This window comes from Echinops telfairi, unplaced genomic scaffold, assembly GCF_000313985.2.
Source record: "Echinops telfairi isolate 266 unplaced genomic scaffold, ASM31398v2 ScPeMD7_7420;HRSCAF=8458, whole genome shotgun sequence".
Taxonomy (NCBI): domain Eukaryota; kingdom Metazoa; phylum Chordata; class Mammalia; order Afrosoricida; family Tenrecidae; genus Echinops; species Echinops telfairi.
Genome location: NW_022111320.1, coordinates 15,736,959 through 15,758,356, shown reverse-complemented (window position 1 = coordinate 15,758,356; position 21,398 = coordinate 15,736,959). Strand labels below are relative to the sequence as shown.

The 21,398-nt window shown below is 45.5% G+C and overlaps 1 protein-coding gene across 10 annotated transcripts in view; it reads left to right on the top strand.

Moving 5' to 3' along the window:
- The window catches only part of MECOM (MDS1 and EVI1 complex locus), a 322,601-nt gene that overhangs the window by 266,538 nt on the left and 34,665 nt on the right, over positions 1 to 21,398 (top strand). For 6 of the 10 annotated variants that reach the window (XM_045297554.1, XM_030887618.2, XM_045297559.1 and 3 more), the window contains exons 3-7: positions 1,745 to 1,847; positions 5,831 to 6,047; positions 12,369 to 12,516; positions 14,415 to 14,571; positions 19,166 to 20,522. In XM_045297554.1, the coding sequence (XP_045153489.1) occupies positions 1,745 to 1,847; positions 5,831 to 6,047; positions 12,369 to 12,516; positions 14,415 to 14,571; positions 19,166 to 20,522 (1,982 nt within the window). The remainder of the gene's footprint in view (positions 1 to 1,744; positions 1,848 to 5,830; positions 6,048 to 12,368; positions 12,517 to 14,414; positions 14,572 to 19,165; positions 20,523 to 21,398) is intronic. The other 4 variants (XM_045297558.1, XM_004704094.2, XM_030887619.2 and 1 more) reach the window with 3 other exon arrangements.

Below are 21,398 nucleotides of genomic sequence, written 5' to 3'. Positions count from 1 at the left end.
TGAAATGCTCTAGGGAGTCCAAGTTGGTAGGATACTCTCTTACAACACTTTCTGTCTCAAGTTATTTGCTGTACGTCAACTTCAGGTAGTGGAACGACTCTTCAATTAAAAGTGATTGCTTTGAAGGGGGTGGCGGAAGGAACTAAAGGCAAAGCATTCCTTAGATTGGATTTTGAATTGGGTACAATTTGGGTTCTGGTCTTTTTACAGAAAAATAAACAATTGGACTTTAGAGCCACCTACTGGAATAAAGAAGCACATACTAACGTTTGATGTCACAGAGCTTCAAAAAATAAATAAATAAACAGATAAAAACAGAGTTGGGTGCATTTAAGTTGCCTGTACAAGATAAAATGTAGTCAGATACCAACAAATGATAGTCATCTTATTTTCGCTTGACACGTGGAGAAATCTTCGAAGACCACTTGGAGCAAGCGATAGCGCCTAAGGCGAGTCTTTCTAACTCTGAGTCAAGTTTACCCGCTTGTGTTAGGTGAGCCCTTCTCTTGCCCCGGATGAGAGTGAGCGATGCTTTGTGGTTCGGCTGCTGGTGCCTGGGGCTGTGCCTTGTCCAGATATTAAGGATCTGAGGCTTTGGGACCCACAAAGGTTGGAGTCCCGTCTGTGGGCATCCTTAGACTGGGGAACGGATGGGAAGTGGGAGTGCATCACTAGTGATGACAGAGAGGGAAGAGGCCACCGGGCAAAGGATGGGACGTGTCTCGGCAGACGTACTCAGTCCATCTCCATTCCTCCTTCTGTAATGTCTACCTTATCTGAAGTTGTTTTATTTAACAAAAACCTCTTAGAAAAGAAATGAAAAGCTAAGCGTCTGTTTTCTTTTAAAATGGCAACGCATCTTAGAGGGTTTTTTGTTTTGTTTTGTTTTTTCGTTGTTGTTTTCTGCTTCAATGCTTTTATAACGGGGTGGGGGGTGGGGGGGGTGACCTAGACAAGTACACTGGCAGCGACTTGTCGAAGGTCACAGGGCTGGTGAGGAGAAAGGTAGGTAGGTAGCTCTTGGAAATTCCAGGGGGGAGTTTTGCTGCACTGCCTTTCATTTAGAGAGAGCTCAAATCCCTCCTCTCCTCAGCACTTTGCTAGAAAGCACTGGAAAGAACCGCTGCCGCAGGCGGGCGTGCACCCCAGCCACACAGATAAGGACTCCATACAGGGCCCAACGCCTGCCTTCAAAGAACTCTCTCTCTGCGACACCCTTGTGCCATGATCCCTTGCCAGGTCCCAGTTAGACCCATGAGAAAGTGGAATTGGCCATGGTGGTGTTAGCTGTATTTTTACCCCAAATTATTGTTGAGGAAGAGTCATTTTTGAGAGCATGCTCAAGCCAGGCTGTCACACCCCACACTGGTTTTAGGGAGACTGCTGCTGGCGGCCGGTGCAAGGCAGGATTCCATGCTGTGCAGGGGGCTGGGGGGTAGCTCACCAGGTTGCTTTGAGTCTTTCCGGGACATGTCACACAGCAAGCCCTGTATTAAGAAAATTTGATTTGTGAAGTAGGGCTTGGGAAAGATTTGTGAACTGGTATGGGAATTGCAGTTTCCATTTGTAACCACACAGCTCATCTGCAGACTCTTTAACTTCGTCTGATGGAAGTCAAGACAAAAAGAGGAGTCTGCTTGTTGGAGTTTGAGTAAATGAAGTGACCTCTTCTTGTCCAACTTGCCCTTCCTCAATGATCACTTTGTTCCCTCTCTCCTTCCCCTGTCCATCTTGTCTCCTGCAGATATTCTATCGAGTAGTCGCGGACATCGTCCCGGGAGAGGAGCTTCTACTGTTCATGAAGAGTGAAGACTACCCCCATGAAAGTATGGCGCCGGATATCCACGGTTCGTACAGCTCCAACAACCCCCTTCCCCACTGTCTTCCCTCCACTTCGTCAGGCACCTACCGCCCCAGTGGGTCCGTCCCCCGTGAACAGACCGCCCGGCCGTGGAGTGGCTGTTTTCTTAGCTTGACATCTGGCTAACGTTCCAGTGAAGCAGAAGTAGGTAGAGGGCCTCCCCGAAGACAGTCAAAGGATTTTCTGGATATCTTAACTGTTGTAGGAGGAGCTTCCGAGTCAAGCCTTTGCCAGTGCCTGCGATGGGGAGAGCCTTCTCAAGGCATGGAGACCCTTCTAGGGGGCTTGACTTGGAGCGCTTGTCCGTCTAGTGGGTGCTTCTTCCAGCTAACATCCGACTACTGGGCAAAGTATTTCAGCCCAAGGACAGTCTTGGCCAAGCACGGACAAGTCGAGGAAGGAAGAGGAGTTCAATAGGACAGAAGCACAGATAGGGGAATTTTGGGAGAGCAAGAGATTCAATTCGTGTTTCTACTTACTAAGGGCACTTTAAGAGAAAAACCTCACTGTGCTCATGTGTGTCCCTGGGGTGGGATTTACGCTGCTTTTCTGTTGTCCCCTCGCCTAGAATGTGATGTCTTCGACCTGTCCTAGTGGCGTCTGGGGCGCTCGGCCGCTGGGCAGGGTTACCCATCAGAGCCCTCTGAGAAGGCATCGCCCAGGGCCTTCCTCTGGCATGTGCGCCGGGAAGGCTTTCAGCCTCTGTGTCTGTACCTCCTAACTCTGAGCTGCTCCTGTCGACTAGGCTTTTGCTTGAACAATTTCCCCTCTGGATCCCTGGATTCTGCCCCTTTGTTGGTTGTGTGAGTTAAGAATTTGGGGGTGGGCAGAGGGGGCTTTAGGGAACTCATTTCCATTTTAGAAACTCTGACAAATAAATGGCTTTCGATCCCGGGGTTCTCAAAATCAGCTCAGTCTGACCGGGCAGTCTGCTCCGCTGGGAAGGGACTCTGCGGCAGCTCTCACAGGTGGGAGTGGGTGGTGATGGCAGTGGGATCTTTCAGTTGGTAAAGCAGAGAACTGGGCTTTCTCTGGTTCAGTGCATCTTTCTTCCATAAATATTAAAACGGAAATGTTTTTAAATTTTTCATCTTTCAAAATATAAATGATCAGTTACCCTGAAACAATATTGAACAAAGTGCCCACTCTTCTTTTAGGGCTGCCATACACAGACCTGCCTTTACAGAAGACATCCCTCCCTTTTATGCTCTCAAGGGATCATGCAGATGGGTGGATGTGCATAGCCTATACTGTTTAGCCGGTACCTTGTCACACTTTCCTAGCAAAGAGACCATAAGACAGAACACGTGGAGTACCGTGTATACCGAGTATAAGCTGACCCGAATATCAGTCAAGGCACCTGATTTTACCACAAAAACTGCATGAAAAATGTGCTGAGACACTGAGCTTATACACGAGTACGTATGGTACACACCTGCTCTAGGCTGGCTGTCGGATACTTCCCCTCTATGGTCTCATGGCATCACAGGGAGATTAGAAAGAAAATCTTATTCTATCCATTTTACAGATGTAGCAGCTGAGACAGGAAGGCCAACAGAAGTGACTAAAACCACATGGGTAGTGAAGGATGGAGTCAGCCTTCAAACCAAGGTCTTATGGTCCCTAAAACCCCTGCTTCGCCAGGTACCATGTGGCCTGGAGGTTACGTTCGTGGTCAGGTCCCTCAGGAAAAGCCAATTTACGAACGTCATGTCCTGGATATGAACCGTGCTGCAGGCTAGAGACAACGTTTGGATTACCTCGTTACGATTATGCCAGCGTTCCTTTTAGAAGAGCTTCCTTTTCCTTAGGAGCTCCGGTGGTGTAGTGGGTCGTGTATGCCTACGGCTGCCAATCACCATTACCTCTACAGGAAACAAACAGACAAGATGAGGTTGTCCGTTGCCCTAGAGATTTGTTAAGTCTCAGAACCCAGAGGGTCAGGTCTACTCTGCCATCGAGGGTCGCTGTGAGCAGGAATCGACTTGGGGCAGTGACTTTGAGATCGGTTGGGTTCTTTTTCTTCAGGTCCCCGAGGACACTGTGGGCTAAACATTAAGCTGCTCACCTCAGAGCTGGTGGTTCAGACCCACCAGCTGCTCCAGGAGAGAACCATGTCTGCTTTCAGTAGGGGGCTTGTTTTTGGTTTTCCTTAACTCTCAGTATTCAGAGTATAGTGAATCTGTGAATCTTCTTTGTAGTTTCTTCACTGGTCTGGTCTTGCTGATGTTGGTTCCATTTGAGCTAAGGCACAGCCTCCACTGGGTCTCTTTGCTTGGCTTCTCACGCTTGCCATTGGAGGAAACCTTTCTTTTTTTTCTTTTTTTTTCCGACTGCGACGCCGACGCCGGCGCCCGGCGTGGAGGAAACCTTTCTAGACAGCAAGTCTGACTCTGTCTTGCTTTCCCACTCGAAGGAGCTTTCTAGTCCCTTATTGTAAACCTAAAAAATCCCTAGTGGCCTGCCATCCCAGTTTCATTTCCCACCCCTGCTTTACATGACTCTATAAACCTGTTCATAGTCTACTAGCGCTTTGCATTTCCAAGGTCCTGCCCTGTTCTCGCTCGCCTCCATCATTGGTCCTTGCTATTCCCTGGTGCCCGAAATGTCCCACCATTCCTCCCCACTCTGCCTGGCTCGTAAAACCTTTTCTGCACCTCCCTTCTCCAAAGGAGATGGATTAGGCCCATTCCTCCAGGGATCCCTTAAGCCCTATGCATTCATCTGTCATGTTTCTTAGCTCCTTGTCGATGAGTTTCTAATCGACTCATTCCCTAGCACCATGCTTAGCAGTGGTGGGTGATTAAAATAACCCATCAAAAACACGGTGTTAAGCAGTGAAGAGCTAAAGGCTAGCTTCTTCCTCGGCTAAAGGTTGATGGCACAGGGATTTTGTATCCTGTGGTTTTCCTTGGCTACTTCCAGCACGCTATGTGCTCAAGACATCTGCATTCCTTGTCTGTGGGAGCTGTGCACAGTGTGGTCCTGTGACCGCCGGGGGTTAGCCACCGTTCTAACGGGAAGGATAGACACCGAATGCCACCATGGCCTGACGTGTCATAACTTTGCTAGCTCGGGTCCTCACTCTGAATGTTTCTTTAGCTCGCTTCAACGTATCACTTGGGGTGTTTGCTGTTTAACAGAGTTGTGGCATTTCGTCCAGGTCCAGAGTAACATAAATTAGCCACGTGGGTCCTAAAAACAGCTTGAGCCCCACGATGAATAATGACGAATGTTCAAGTATTCCCAAGTCTACTGGCTTTGACCAGACTTGAACATGTTGCAGACAGGAAGCCATGTCTAACCATGCATGGCGTGGTGAGAAGGACACAGGCCAGAAAAGAGGTCTAATCCTGGCACAACCAGTGAGGCTGGGAATCCCTGACAGATGATGTCATTTCTCCGTGCTCCAAGTGAAGGAGCCCTTGGGGAGGACGGGTAGCACCCAAATGTCAGCAGTTGCAACCACGAGTTGCAAGATGAGGCAATCTGCTTCCGTGAAGATTCACAGCTTCAGAAGCGCCGTGGAGCAGTTCTGCTCCATCCAATAAGGTCGCTCTGAGTTAGAAACAAATCAGCGGCTTAGGGTTGGTCTGGAGCCTCCGTGTCCTCCACTGAAAAGGAGACTAGAAAGCTGATCACAAGCCCTCAGTGTGTGTCAGCGATCCAGCTCCAGGGCTGAGACCATAGATATTGCTCAGTGAGTGATCATTATTCCTTTTAGGGTGCTTGAAACCCGGGAGAGTTCAGTCATGCAGTTCCCTCTGATCAGGAAGCCATAATAATCGCTTGTGTTATTTTACCAGACTCCAACTGGGGTCTTGGACATCCCTGCTAAAGTTAAGGGGCCTCAATGACCATCAGATGATGTACGACGTGATGCCTTCTGCGGTTCAATAAGGACCTGCTGCTTGGTGCTGACCCACCTGGCACTTTCCAGTCTTGGTAATGCCTCTGTTATTTTCTCAGAAGAACGGCAGTATCGCTGTGAGGACTGTGACCAGCTCTTTGAATCCAAGGCTGAGCTAGCTGACCACCAAAAGTTCCCGTGTAGCACTCCTCACTCAGCCTTCTCCATGGTGGAAGAGGACTTCCAACAGAAACTCGAAAATGAGAGTGACCTCCGAGAAATCCATGCGATCCAGGAGTGTAAGGAGTGTGACCAAGTTTTCCCTGATTTGCAAAGGTTAGAAATTACATCTGCACCGCGGTGCTTGTTTATTTACTCTGCGGGAAAATGTTGTCATGCTGAATTTTGACAATTTAGGCGGTGGGACATTTTGGAAGTGCAGTGACCCAGGCAAGTGTGCCAGACACAAGTTCAGAAACCAAACCACCCCCCCCCCATCCCCCGGGAATCCTCATCTATAAAAATATCTATGATGAAGTCAGAATTCGTTATTTTGACGCCAGATTGAAAATAATGATAGATTGTTTTTAAAGCCATGCCATCAGAAACAGAAAGCTTAACGTTACAGTTAAGTGGTGATTTAGAGAAAAGCCATGTGCGCTGGGGCAGCAGTGATTGCCGTCAAAGTCTCCCAAAGCCTAGAAAGAGCCAAGTCGGCCCCAGCAGCATTTAGAGGATGCTCCCAAAGACCCTGGGTGTGTACTCCTGTGATGGAAAGTAAATGATCTTTGGGGGATCCAGGGATGTAATTTTCACTGCTGCATCCAACATGCGCACCTAGAGGAGAGTAAGAAAGCATGCTCGGTGATGAAAATGTTGTCTTTGCTAGAAGGAAAACCTTAAGCATGATTCTCTAAACGAGGCAGTCCTTTAAACATGCCTATTTTAACAAAATAACAGTTTGATCTAGTAACTCTTTGTAACCCTTTACATTTAATTCCATAAAGTTTTTTATTTTTCTTTTTAAATTACAACCCTGAAACCTACCCTTTGCAAAACATATTGATGACTATACAATAAAGGGATTCTTTTTTTTTTTTTTCATTTGAAGGAGGACCTTTTTATTGGCACTGTTACTCTTCTCTGTTAAACTGGTAGGTTAAGCAAACAGTAAAAGCTGCTTTCTCCCACTGTATTAGAGGTGGATATGTCTGTCAGTCAAACTGTGACCACTCAGTCGTAAGCTCTGGGAAAATCAGTACAGCTCTTTTAATGTAGAACTGGTTCATTCACGTGATCACTGGAGGTGCATTAAAAATAAAAGTTTCTTTGAGAAACGATGTACAAATGCGCTTTACACAATTGATGTGTGTATGGATTGGGATAACAGATGTATGAGCCCCTAATAAAATGTTTAAAAAAAAAATTAAAGACAACAAAAGGAAAAAAAAAAGTTTCTATTAAAAAAGAATCATCACACAGAAGACAGGAGAAAGTGTGTAACATTACAAAGCTCAGTGGAAACCGGTGTCCTGGAAGATGGGGCTTTCTTCCAAGGGCTGCTCCCACCACCTCTCCTCTTATGCTCTGCTTAGAGTGCTTTTGTGTGGAAACGTCAATCTTCTGAAAGTCTATTTCCCATTCCTTTGGAAAACCGGAAGTCAACCCCCTTAGGTCCTCACTAAGTCTTGCTCCCTGGAGCTGTGTGAGCAAGGATGGGTGAAAAGGATTCTTGAAGGTTTGAGATTATGTAACTAGTTGACAGATTTGGCTTTGTTTGTTTCTAGCTAATTGAGTTTTGTGTTGTTTTGTTTTTGTCCTGGTCCCCAAACAGTTTTAGTCGCTGTAATCATTATTTGGCTAGAATCAGAATTTCTCACGAACATCAGTCAGATGCTTACGTTTGAATGGGTGTGTGTGGCTTAGCCTGTGCTTGGCATGGTCCAGCTCCACCATGTGTTTCCGTTCCCTGCCTTCCTTAGTGGCATCTTCTCCCTCCTCTTCTCCTTTTCCCCTCTGTTGTTTTCCCTGAGTCCTCCCTCATCTCTAGGTTAGGCCTCTTGCAAGACACGACCTTTTGGTTCTTCCAGTCATTTGCTGAAAGGCCGACACGACTTAAAACAGCAGCAGGTTTAGCCCAGTCTTCCTGGATCCCGAGTCAAAAGCACAAATGCAGGCCAAATTCTGCTCTTGGAGACAAAAACACATTCTAAGAAATCAAAGGATGTCCCCAGCACCCTTTAAACTCATTTCTACCGCCCAGTCTGAATCTGCACAGAGCATAAATGTTATACACGGTTTTCTAAAATACGGATTTGGAATCAATAAATGCCACCGCGTGTTACCCTAAGAGTAGTTAGGTCTAAGTTTAAACATGAAAGGAAAGGAATAAATACCGGTGGTCAGAAAAGTACCCTATAAAGCATTCTCCCTGAGGTCAGAGGTTAAGTAGAGCTGCATCTTTTCTCATTTATTTTTTTTCAGCCTAAATGATAGAAGGCCTTGCAAACAAGAGGGGGCAGATTAAACAGTACAGTGTATTTCTGGTTTCCTACTCAAAAGTGTCTGGTAGGACTTCGTACGGGGAGAAACCTTCATCCAACTAGCTGTAAAATTAAACCTGGTCCACCCTCTGGAAAGCTGAGACCAGCCGTCCAGTGCCGGTGCTGCTGTGCACCTGTGCTGGAAAACAAGCAGGGACCCTGGTCGTTTGTGTCGCCCTCAAAGCCAGGCTGCAGTCGATGTCCTTATAATCAGGGCTTTTTGGTTCTGAATCGTTATCATCAGCCACGAGTGAACCTACACGCCCTGACTGTCTTCCACATTGTCAAGCTCTGTTTTAGCCCTTAGATTTTAAGCACATGGAAACGTCCTTCTTGATGTGAGTGCCTGGTTCTTGTTTTGTTTCTTGGATGTAAGACCTAGCAAGGAAGGCAAGATCCCCAGGAAAAGAGCAGGAAACAAAGATGTGTATGCCAATGATGGGGCCGAGCCCAGACGGCCACGCCAAAGTTGTGTAGGTCGGTGTGCAATTCTGGGAGGAGTCACACCAAGGGCAGAGTGGAGTCAGTCGCTGCTGCCTAAGAGAGCGAAGCATGTTTTCTTTCTCAAGAAACACTGGCCTTGTGCCCCTTTTCTTTCCTTCTATCTCTGAGTAGCTGATAGCTTATACTTTTATTGACCTTGAGAATTTTCTGTTAGATTAGGAGAAGAAAAGAAAGGGAAATTCCCTTTGCTTTGCTATCTCCTAAGTGGTGTGCACTTGAAATAAGTGTGTCACACTCTACCGAATCCCTGGGACGTGGGCACGGGGAAGGAGGTAACTGATGCCGTGCCCCTAGATTTTAGAGTTTACAGTGCCCACTACGTTTTGGAAGAAAGCGGCCTGTTCTCAGGGGTGGCTACGAATGGTTTGTCAGACAAATTGCCTGGGCAGCAATTTTGAAGGATGTCTGACTCAGCTCAAGGTCAAGTGCAAGGGTTGCTATCTCGCGCTTAACTCTTGTTAGCATTTCCCCGTCTGTAGGGAACAGAGGATCGCCTGTTGTAGATAAGGGTAGGCCCTTTCTTGTGACTCCACACACCTGTGCTTTCTTGGAAGCTTTTGTTCCCCAAGATACCACTCCTTGCGCTCCAATAGAATAGCGTTTCCAATCCTCCTGACTCACGGGGAGGAAAAGCAAGTTCACATGCAGCTCTGAATAGAGCGGTAGGGGGCAAGAGGAAACGTGCGGTAAAAGCCTTTCTACTTTACCAAGACTTGAGAGCTGGCGCTGCCCTTCATCCGCCATCGCACGCACCAGCCCACACATCGCTGGGTTACGATTCTGAGTTACACCAAGGCTTCCGCTGCTGCTCGGATTCAGGGTTCCCATCTGCCAGGACGTAGAACATGGAAAAGGGAACAAGTGCTTGCCTGCTGGTAGTTGTTTTCAAAGTAACATTTTCTTGGGAAGATTCCAAACAACAGGAAACCCAGGGAGATGGTGTCAGAAGCCCCCTTGTGCCATCGCTCAGCTACAGCGGTGACCCCTGGGCCGATCTTGTCTCAGCCGTAACCCCTTTTGGATTATTTGAGACAAATCCTGAGAATATATCATTTTGGGTGTATAAATTCATGGATATATAGCTCTAGAAAGTAAGGACTCTTTAAAAACAAGTTTTGTATTACTTAAGAACAATTCCCTGGCAGCTTCAGATAGTCAACCTTCTCAAAATTTCCTATATATCTTTTAATTTTTAATGTATGTTCTTACTTTAATTAAAATAAGGTCCAGTCAGTGCAATTGGTTGACATGCTTTTTATGCCCCCTTTAACCTGTAGGGCCTCCAGTTACCGTATCTGTCTGTCTGTCCTCTCTCTCTCTCACTCTGTTACTACAGTGCATTTATAGAAAAAATATATTGCTTTTCCTACTAGCATTTCCTCCGGTCAGAATTGTGCTGATTTTATCCCCTTTGTGTTGTTTAGCATCTTTCCCCATCCTTGTATTTCCTGTACTCTCTGGTAGTTACATTCTCGATCAGATTTAGGTTCAAGGTTTACCAAAAAGATTTCATTGGTGCTATCATGGTTTTTTTTCTCCATCAGGAAAGACATAATGCATTGCTTAGGTTCGTTCATTTAAAAAAAATCATTTTATTGGGGGCTCTTACAACTCTTATCACAATCCATATATACATCCATTGTGTCCAGCACATTTGTACAATTGTTGCCCTCATCATTCTCAAAACATTCGCTTTCTACTTGAGGCCTTAGTATCAGCTTCTCTCCCTTATGATGTGTTCTTTCATTCTTTAGAGCAGGCGTCCTCAAACTACGGCCCACATGCGGCCCGCTGAGGCCATTTATCCGGCCCGCCGGGTGTTTTTGCCCCGTTTGTTTTTTAACTTCAAAATAAGATATGTGCAGTGTGCGTAGGAATTTGTTCATAGTTTTTTTAAAAAAACTAGTCCGGCCCTCCAGCGGGTCTGAGGGACAGCGAACTGGCCCCTTGTTAAAAAGTTTTAGGACCCCTGCTTTTTTAGAGGCTGTAAATAAGGTGACCAGACGTCCCGATTTTTAACAATTTTTCCCACGTCCCGCGGTATTTTTTAAAAGTCCCGATTTTTGGAAAGAATGCACGACAAGCTAGGCTATACAGTTTTCGGCTGCCATGTGGCTATTTCGCCAGGATATGAGTTTTATCAATGGTGTCCCACTTTACCAATGTTAAAATCTGGTCACCTTACTGTAACGCAATGACACTCTCATTCTATTATTCTTTTAACATTTGTTATCTGAGGTAATTCTACCCAGAACTTGCCCTCATCATCTGTTTGGTTACCTGGCGATACGGTTCCCAGAGGCAGTGTTGGCGATACACACAGGACGTGTCCTCCGTCACTTCCCAGAATAACCCGTTAAATTCTCTTTGTGGGCTTCCGCATGCCTTCACTCCTATGGCTTGTTCGTCGCATAGATTCCTCCATTGCCCCACCTTTGGACACTGGGAGCATTTTCCAATTTCATGATTTTGACATGGCCTATAAATTTCTTGACTTTTTCATACTGAAAGGTAACCTAGATTCATATTGAGGATTTCCTACTTAAGATTTGAAATCAGTTATTTACCCAAGAACTTGATGTTATTTTAGAAGGGAATGGTATCACAGCGTTGGTGTGTGTGTGTGCATTGAGTTAACAGGTGTGTTGCAAACATCAGCTGAATATCAGAGTGACCATGATAAGAATGGATTTTCATTGCATTCATACACGTTTCTTCCATAATGTTCATAAAAGGGAGGATATTTGAGAAGGAAAAATGCCCTAACCTTGTGAGACACCTGTAACCATGTTTATTTGGTTTTTGTTTTCCTTTGAAGAGACTTTGCAATTGTATTTGCTTAAAATGTTACATGTATTTTCTATCCTTCATTTACAGGTTTTATATCATGCATTTACCTATGTGCAGTATACTTTGAATATAAAGGGGATTCCAAGAAGTTCATGGGAAAATAATTGATTATCTTTCAATTCCATTTCCCCCAAAACTTTTTGAAGCCCATCGCATTATTGCATACATATGTATGCTGTTTTTCTGTGTTTATTGCATGCATGCCGTTTGCCATCCCGGCGTCCGTCCGTCCATCCTAGGGTTCTACTGAGAAGTCGCTTTATTGAGTCGCTACTATGTGGCTCAGTTTCCCACACGGTGGAGAGAAACCAAAGTCCTTTTGTGAATCTGGAGGATAATGGCATTAGACAGAAACAATGCCTGCTTACATTTTCTTAAATATTGCCTTCACATTTCCGGTCTAAAGGTTTGTATTTGAGTCAGGTGGCTATTAGAAATGCCCAGGGCAGTTACGGTTGTGCAGTGAGTTCAGAGCTTGCTGACTGTGCCTCTTGGTTGGGCATAGATAGTCCCTGTTAACTGTTGTCAGGCTTGTTTTTTTTTAAACGAGGACATTTCTGTGTAGCGAGAGACTACAGGCAACATAAAGGTGTGCTTTTGTCCTTGGCAAACCTGTTTCTTCTTTCTCTTTCCTCCTCACCTCAGCTCCTTTTCCTCCTCATTTTGCTAATTGCCAGTTGGATTAGTCATAAAATGACATTCTGATAATGAATGTGTTCTTTGTCACCATGTCTTACTGAATCAATTGTTCTCTTAACAGCTTGGAGAAACACATGTTGTCACATACTGAAGAGAGGGAATACAAGTGTGATCAGTGTCCCAAAGCATTTAACTGGAAGTCCAATTTAATTCGCCACCAGATGTCACATGACAGTGGGAAGCACTATGAATGTGAAAACTGTGCCAAGGTACAGTGAATTTGTAGGCTGCTTGACCTCTCTCTGCTACCCTACTCTCTGTTAATCCATCACTTGCTGCGATAGAACAACACGCCCTAAGAGGGGAGCCTATAAATATCTTGGGAAAAGTAGTCTGGATGGTGTATGCTAAAAGGCATTAGTTGAGTGTATGGAAAACACTTAGTGGGTAACCTTGTATTTTTGTAAGAGAGGAAGTGAGGCTTAATGGGGAGCTACAGAACTAGGTGTCAGACAGCCTTGGTAAAGTCTTGGTTCCGCTACTGACTTGCCAGCGTGGGGTTGTTTTATGGCCTTGTGGAGAATGAAAATTGTATCCAGTGCGCATAACTGATCTCTTTTAATAGCAGTGTGTGAGGAAGTCGCAAAAAGTGTCTGAATGCCTATGTGGAGACAATGGGAGACTCCTGAATTTGCAGGTTTTTCCATGCAATTCCCCACCCTGAGTCAAGACTTCGCTCTAATTTAAAAGTGCAGAGCCCTGGGGGCTGGGCGCTTCAGAAAGGAAGGGTGTAAAATGAAAGCAACCCATTTGGGCCATAGGTGTGAATATGGTTAACAGTCATTCCCGTCTTTTCATTTTTGTGCCCCTCAACTAAAGGGGACAGAAAGCACCAGACAGGTTCTTGTCTCACTGAGCTACTCCCCAAAGTAAAAAAAAAAAAGTGTAGCATTTGAATGCCATTTCTCATGCTGGTGGGAAGTTAGACCCTTGAAATGCTCCTTTAAACACGCTTTCCTTCCTGGTGATGTGGGTGGCCTTTCCGTACCTCCAGCACCTTTGGCCAAAGGAGTGATTGTAGCTTACTGGTAATTGACTGAAACAGTGTTAGAATTTAGTCCTTAGGCTACTTCTTTCAAATTGATGGGGGTCCTTTAGTTAAAAGCCCCCAATCTGCTACCGACTGTGTCTTTGTTTAAAGGATGAAAATAATCCACTAGTCTGAGTAATAGCCTGGCCAGAATTGAATTATTTAATTCTAACCAAAGAATTAAATGGGACCCAAAGAAACCTTTAATGGGCTTATGATGTCATTCACTAGTTTGTCCTACTGACATCAAGAGATCCGTAGTGCTCAGAATGTACACAAAGCCCACTGAGTTCATTCTGACTGAGGACGCGCTCCTGTGTGTCACAGCAAAACTGTGCTCCATACGGGTTTTCAGGGCTGCTGCTTCTGAAACAGACTGCCCAGCCTGTCTTCCAAACACATCTGGTAGGGGAGGTCCTCGAACTGCCGACATTCTGGATAGCAGCCAAGCATGCTAACTGCCCTGCCCAAAGGACTCACGAAGGTTCTAGAGTTGAGTATTGTATAGCCCATAACCTAGAGGAAAAGGAACCTGGTGGCACAATTCAGTGCTCAGCCAGCAGGGCAGCAGTGAGAACCCACTAGTTACACCCTGAGAGGAGAGCCCTGGGGATCTCCTCCTCTAGAGGGAAGAGATCTGTCCTCTCTCCTCCAGCATCAGAATGAGTCAGAATCAACTCACTGGCTTGCAACAGCAGTGACCTTAGAGGAAGGACCCGTGGAGACTCAAACAGTGAAGCACCCGACTACTAGCCAGAAGGTTGGCGGTTCAGGGGTGCTCCGAAGGCAGCCCTTGGAAATCAGTTTCCGAAAGGCAATAGCCATGGAAACACTATGGGGCCATTCTACTCTACGCTCCCCCGGTCTCCAGGAGTCCAAACCGACGGACGACAGACCACCCCCACCATCAAGGAAGGATCAGTGTACTTCCTGAATCAGACTTTCCTTGGGTTTGGGAGAAAACAAGTCAACAAAGAGAAGCAGTCCAAAATGCCCCACCATGCATTCTCGGGTCACTCCCGGTCTTCTTTTTGCCCTTGGATTAAGTGTCTTGATTAATCAGTACTCATTTCCTAGCAGGTTTTCACGGACCCTAGCAACCTTCAGCGGCACATCCGCTCTCAGCATGTCGGTGCCCGGGCCCACGCTTGCCCGGAGTGTGGCAAAACGTTTGCCACTTCATCAGGCCTCAAACAACACAAGCACATCCACAGCAGTGTGAAGCCCTTTATCTGTAAGTTTTTTGTTTGTTTTGTTTAAATACTCCAGCCCCCTTTCCTGCATCTGTCTCTCCTCGGAGAAATCACAGTGATCAGGAAAGTGCCCATGCCTGGTCATGGGGTGGGTAGGGGGTAGGGGTGTCACGGCGTTAACTAGTTAGAGGCCAATCCGGGAGGGCTATTTTCTATGATTAGAAAATCGTTTATGGGCAGTTCCATGGTGTTCTGTCCTTGGTCCACAGAGTGCTTCCTTTGAGATGAAATCAATAATAGGTAGCGAAAGGAAAAGTCGTTAAATAATGAAAGGGAAGCCTCCCCAGGTTGTAGGATTTAATGGAGACTACCACATTTGTCTCACACTGTAAATGTTCATGGCTTTGTAAAACCGCACAGAGTAGCTATCGCTACCCAAGATGAAGTGATAAAACCCCATTCTGCATCAGAGGAGCTGGAAGGACCCCACCTGGCAAGTAGGCTTATGAATCTGGGTGTGTAGGTGTGTGAGTGCGCATGTGTGGTGGGAGGGGAGGGAGTGTTGCATAAAATGCTCTTTAATCTATCCATTGCTACTTACCACATTGTCAGATTGATAGTTCCCAATTGATTAAGAAAGAACACTTTCACTTTGATGTTGGACACAGGACTTCTCTTGCCCACTGTGCGAAAACAGATTTGCACGCAGTGTGTTTTCAGGGGACATCCCATCTGGCCATGGACTTAGAATGCCCCTGAACTGAGTACTGGGGTAACACAGTTCCAGTAAAGTAAAACTCAGCCTTCATTTGCCTCTTTTTCCCCCTCGTCCTAGCCCTCCACTGCATTGAAGTATTTCTTCAGGAAAATCCGTTCTCAGTACTTCTGGGCCACAGCTCTGGGTTTCTTTTGATCCATTACCCAGCTAGGCATATAAACATGATGACGCATGGGGCTGTGCTACTAATACTAACTTCGAGATTGATTCTGGACCCAGAGACACATAGAGTCAGTTGACACACACTCCCTCGCTGGCAGAACCTCCGACTCGGGACCCCCTCCTTGCACAACAGCCCTCCCGACAACAACCTGATCCTTTGTGTTAGACACTACTGCAGGACCTGATGGGAAAAAAGTCGATTTCAGGGCCAAGGTAGAGATGCCAGAGGCCAGCCCTTCTCCACTTTGCCTTGACACAGCCCTCTCTTGTGCTTCCAAGCACCAAGAGAGCTTTTCTCTCTCCTTCCAGCCCCCACTGAAGTCCCGAGTCCTCAGACGTTCATATGTTCCCTGGGTGGAGCCAGGAGGGCTAGCAGATAAACAAAAGGGTGCCCCGGTCTCCCTGGGGAAGCGCCGTGGAAAGTCACGGGAAATAAAATATACAATAGAAACTTCAGACGTCTTGTCTCAGAAAGACATTCCTGAATCTAGGCTGTAATGCCCTAAAAATGTAGTTGAAGTTCGGTAAGCAGACAATGTCAGAACACTTCATGTATTTCTGGTTTCTCAGAAATAAATTTTAATAACATTGTGATGTTTTAGGTAAGGAGAGAAAAAAAATCGTAAATTACACCACAATGAATTATGGACATGTATTGAATGCTCTATTATTTAAAATCAAAGTCAGAAAATACAGCTTCCTGTCATCTCAGATTCTGGGCGCTGAAACTTGGTGTCAAAGTCAAGCATTCCACCTTACAAAGCTGTAGCGTGTCCCTTTCCAGTCTGATGGAGCTAACTCTTTCCCATGAAGGTGTTTGCAGTAATTGTTGGTAACAGTGAAATAGCAGATGCCGTTTTACAAATATAGAATCTGACAGAGAGCCATGGAGTAATTATGAATAATGGCCTTGTAACTTCAGACCAGGGGGGGGTAAAAAAAACAGTGTCAGGATCAGGAGTTGGTGGGGGGCGTTTGAAGCAGAGGCGGTTCGTCTAGAGTTGCTATCTGTTGCTCCCCAGAAGGCCACACACCACGGCTTACCCCCACTGGGGTGTGTTTATGACAACTGTCTCTTGTTACAGTGTACCACCAAGCTGGAGCCCAAAGTCACCAGTGGTCAGGTAATTATTTAGTGCCTTTCCAGAATCTCCAGCCTTCCCAAATAGAAACCACATGCTCTGATAGGCTGGCTGCTTTCAAAATAACCTCTTAATTTGTTTAATAAGGAGGAAAAAAATGCAACTTTAACTGCTGGCTAATTCCTCATTACTGAGAAGAATTACAGTAAAATGCATAGCCCTCAACATCAACAGAACCGTTTACCTGGAGGCCTTCAAAGGCTCTGCCTAAGGAAGCCTCCGAGATCACCCGTACCTGTGATGAGCCCCTGAAACTGCTCAGCCGTGTCACAACAGGGTGCAAACAAGAAAACCAGGTGCACCTTGTATGACTCCAGTGTAGAGCGGACAGTTGATTTCCTTAAATCCATTCAGCCAGCTGTAACACTGTAAGAAGATTTTCATTGAAAGGAATAAAAGAAACAGCACATCTTTGCCAACAAGTCACAGGCCTTCTAGAAACGTACTCCCTGCTTCAAAATCCAGCAAGAGAGTATAGCAGCTCCATTGAATGGCTGGTAGGGAAAAAAACACAGTTTCCTTGCTAGTGTGTTTTTACAATTTCTGCATCTTATTTGCTGTCATCATTGCCCATAGCTGAGCAGGATTAGAATACCTACTGAACGTGTTGTTCCATTCTACTTAGTTTTTCATATAATTCTATTTAGTTTTTCAAACTATGTAAATACTCTGCATTGATGGTGTATGGTTTAACAGCACATGGTTTTAAAGTAGACTCTGGTCAATACATTCTAATGGAATAATTTGGAAGTAAATCGCCCACACGTGGTTCTCTTCTCACTCAAACACGTTAGAAGCCAAGTCCCGAGGTACGGTGGGAAGACACGACAAGAGCATGTGTTTCCCAAAGACGCGGGGTTTCATCGCGCAGGCAGGTTAGATGAGCCCAACCACTGGTGTGAGAGGGGAAAGCAGGGGACGTGCTCAAGAGAGTCTTCATTTGAAAGGAAATCACTCACACGTTCTCTCCTCACTCGGACACATTGTTTCATGAGCCTTCTCCCCATGGAAGGGTCCTTTACTCTTACCAAGCACATGGATGTCTGTAGCAGAAAGCGAAACAGATAACCATGCATGCTGTGCTGCTTTTATGTAGTCGACTATATGGGATAATACCCATCTCAGGTGGGTTTTGCTTGATGGATGGGCTATAAAACCCCCTTGGTGGTGGGGGTGGGGTGGGGGTTACTATTGCTTTGACTGGGGAGTTCAATGATTCTTCACTTAAAGTTCAATGATACTTCACATGAAAACAACACATGTGGCATGTCGTCTTCCATTTGGTTTCTGAATTTATTTCACTAATTTCCAACAAGACATCAGCTTTGTGCGGCCCGTTAAAGTAAGCGCACCTGTGAGGTGGACCCCGCCCTCCTGATGTGTAATAAAAACACGATACCTGGAAGACAGATGCGATCACCCTCCTGTGCTTAGAGGGAGGCAGAATCCAACGAAAGATTCTTAACTCGAAAAAAGAGGTTCTCATAAAGTTGGGCTTAGAAGGAAAACAAAACCAGATAGATCTAAGCCGATGCAAGGAGCGAGCTATCAGACTCGGACGTTATGGGCACATTCTTGGCGAAGGGGGCTATGGCACAGCCGCCCGCACTGCTGGGCACCTTCTTTCTGAATTCCAGCATTCGGAATACACTCCCCCCACTCGCCAGAGTTGGCCTCTGCACATAAAAGTCAAGCCCCGAGATAAACGGGGAAGATAAGACAAGTGGACATGTTTCCCAAGGACCGGGGTTTCATAAATGCAGGAAGGTTAGCACAACCACTGGTGTGAGGGGAAGTCAGAGGACGTGACCATAGTTCATGGGAATCGGCAATGCAGGATGGGCCACATTCAATTTAGCTTCCTTTGCCGGCTTAAAATAGAGCCATTGTAAATTATGTCAGTCTTTCTCAAATCATGAAAATGATTTTTAAAAATGTACCAGAATACACAATGTGCATTGTTGTGGGGCTTTGATGTGTGAATGATGAGAGTGTACGATATAATTCGAACTAAATAATAGGAGATCAGTCACTGGCTCCCCTACCCCCCAGGGAGAAGGGACTGTAAGAGTGAAGCTTCTGGCCAAGGACAAGCCTGTTTTGTTTTGTTTTGATGCCTAGAAACCTTCTGATGGACTAGAACATTGTGCTGTGTTTTCTACTTAACACGTTTTTAAGCTTTTAATCGCTAAGATTCTCTTAGTGTGGTCACTGGGTGGGGGGATCGCTGCATCTCGGAGTGTGGGTTTTCCATCTGTATTTAAAGACCCAGATGCTATGCAAAATATTATGCAGTGGGGATGACAGCATATGTGGAGAGAGAGAGAGGGAGGATGAAGTATTTGTTCTGCGTCAAGATATTTGTCATTCTGGATGCCTCCTTTTGGAATCTAGGGAGGTGGGGGTCCTCGGTGTTAGGGGCGACCAGAATGATGCCCCCCCTCTTTATCTGGCTTTCTGACTGAAATTTTGGGTAAACCAATTGTGAATACTTGCTAAACTCAGAAGCATTTGCCATAAAGCCTGAGATTCTTTTTTGTTGTTTGCACACAGGTGAGGTCTGCCATAAATCCTATACTCAGTTTTCAAACCTTTGTCGTCATAAGCGCATGCATGCTGATTGCAGAACCCAAATCAAGTGCAAAGACTGTGGACAAATGTTCAGCACTACGTCTTCCTTAAATAAACACAGGAGGTTTTGTGAGGGCAAGAACCATTTTGCGGCAGGTGGATTTTTTGGCCAAGGCATTTCACTTCCTGGAACCCCAGCTATGGATAAAACGTCCATGGTTAATATGAGTCATGCCAACCCGGGCCTTGCTGACTATTTTGGTGCCAATAGGCACCCTGCTGGTCTTACCTTTCCAACTGCTCCTGGATTTTCTTTTAGCTTCCCTGGTCTGTTTCCTTCCGGCTTGTACCACAGGCCTCCTTTGATACCTGCTAGTGCTCCTGGTAAAGGACTGTCAAGTACTGAACAGACCAGCAAAAGCCAAAGCCCCCTCATGACACATCCTCAGATACTACCAGCTACCCAGGATATTTTGAAGGCGCTTTCTAAACACCCGCCTGTAGGAGACAATAAGCCAGTGGAACTCCAGGCCGAGAGGTCCTCTGAAGAGAGGCCCCTTGAGAAAAGCAGTGACCAGTCAGAGAGTAGTGACCTTGATGATGTCAGTACGCCAAGTGGCAGTGACCTGGAAACCACCTCGGGCTCTGATCTGGAAAGTGACATTGAAAGTGATAAAGAGAAATGTAAAGAAAATGGTAAAATGTTCAAAGACAAAGTAAGCCCTCTTCAGAATCTGGCTTCAATAAATAATAAGAAAGAATTCGGCAATCATTCCATTTTCTCACCATCTTTAGAGGAGCAGACTGCGGTGTCAGGAGCTGTGAATGATTCTATAAAGGCTATTGCTTCTATTGCTGAAAAATACTTTGGTTCCACAGGACTGGTGGGGCTGCAAGACAAAAAAGTCGGAGCTTTACCTTACCCTTCCATGTTTCCCCTCCCGTTTTTTCCAGCATTCTCTCAATCAATGTACCCATTTCCTGATAGAGACTTGCGATCGTTACCTTTGAAAACGGAACCCCCATCACCAAGTGAAGTAAAGAAACTGCCAAAGGGAACCTCTGAATCTCCCTTTGATCTCACCATTAAGAGAAAGGATGAGAAGTCCTTGACTCCAGTGCCCTCCAAGCCTTCAGCAACACCTGCCACCAGCCAAGACCAGCCCCTGGATCTAAGTATGGGCAGTAGGAGTAGAGCCAGTGGGACCAAGCTGACTGAGCCTCGGAAAAACCACGTGTTTGGAGAAAAGAAAGGAAGCACCATAGAGCCAAGGGCGGCGTCAGATGGCTCCTTGCAACATGCAAGACCCACTCCTTTCTTTATGGACCCTATTTACAGGTAAGGCTGGGCGAGAGGCTGGCTCCCAGGCGCGAACACCCCTGGCAAAGGAAGTTTTCACACTAGAACATTAAGGCCTTGAAAAATCATTTTTAGGATTCATAAAACACAGAGTGAGCCTATTGGGTCTAGTGAATTTTTGTTTTCTGATTTTTTTTCTCTTTCGGAGCATTGGCACGTTAGGGTTAGATTTTTTTTTTTTTTAATGTCTCAAAGTTGGGGGTTTGAAATAGGTTCACAAATGATTTTTCTCTTGACAATACGTTTATTTTGAAGCACTTTTTTTTAAGAGTGGAAAATATGGTAAAGTCGTGTTTAAGGCGAGATGTCAGAGTGGTGGAAGAATGAGGCTTCTCCAGGATTAATGCAAATATGTGTGGGTACTTTCACCAGCTGGAGTATTTTGAATAAGATGGGATATAGAACAGCAAGAATCAAATCTTTGTTAACCTACCAACACATTCTTAATACGCACTGGTCTCATTCTGTTTCTAAATAAATCTCTTAGGAGGCACAAGTAAATGAAATATTAACCACAGAAATGTTTTGTATATAATATGAGTGGTCAGCCTCAGAAACATGTTTCTGTTTAATGAGGGAATCTCTCAGTCATTATCCAGTTTCCTTTGGTGCATCCAAAAGTTAAAAGTTCTTTGGACAAACTTATATTCTGTAATAAAATGTCTCAGAAGCAATAATCTGTAATACTCCTTTGATCGTTGAGAACAATAGCGTTTTCTTTCGATGGTATAATCGCCATAACGTGTTACATGTTCCATTTATTGCCAAGTTTTTCATGTTTACTCTCATGGTTGATTCTCGAACATCGTCAAGAACTAATGGACCGGCTGACTGATTTTTTTCACTGGGCACATT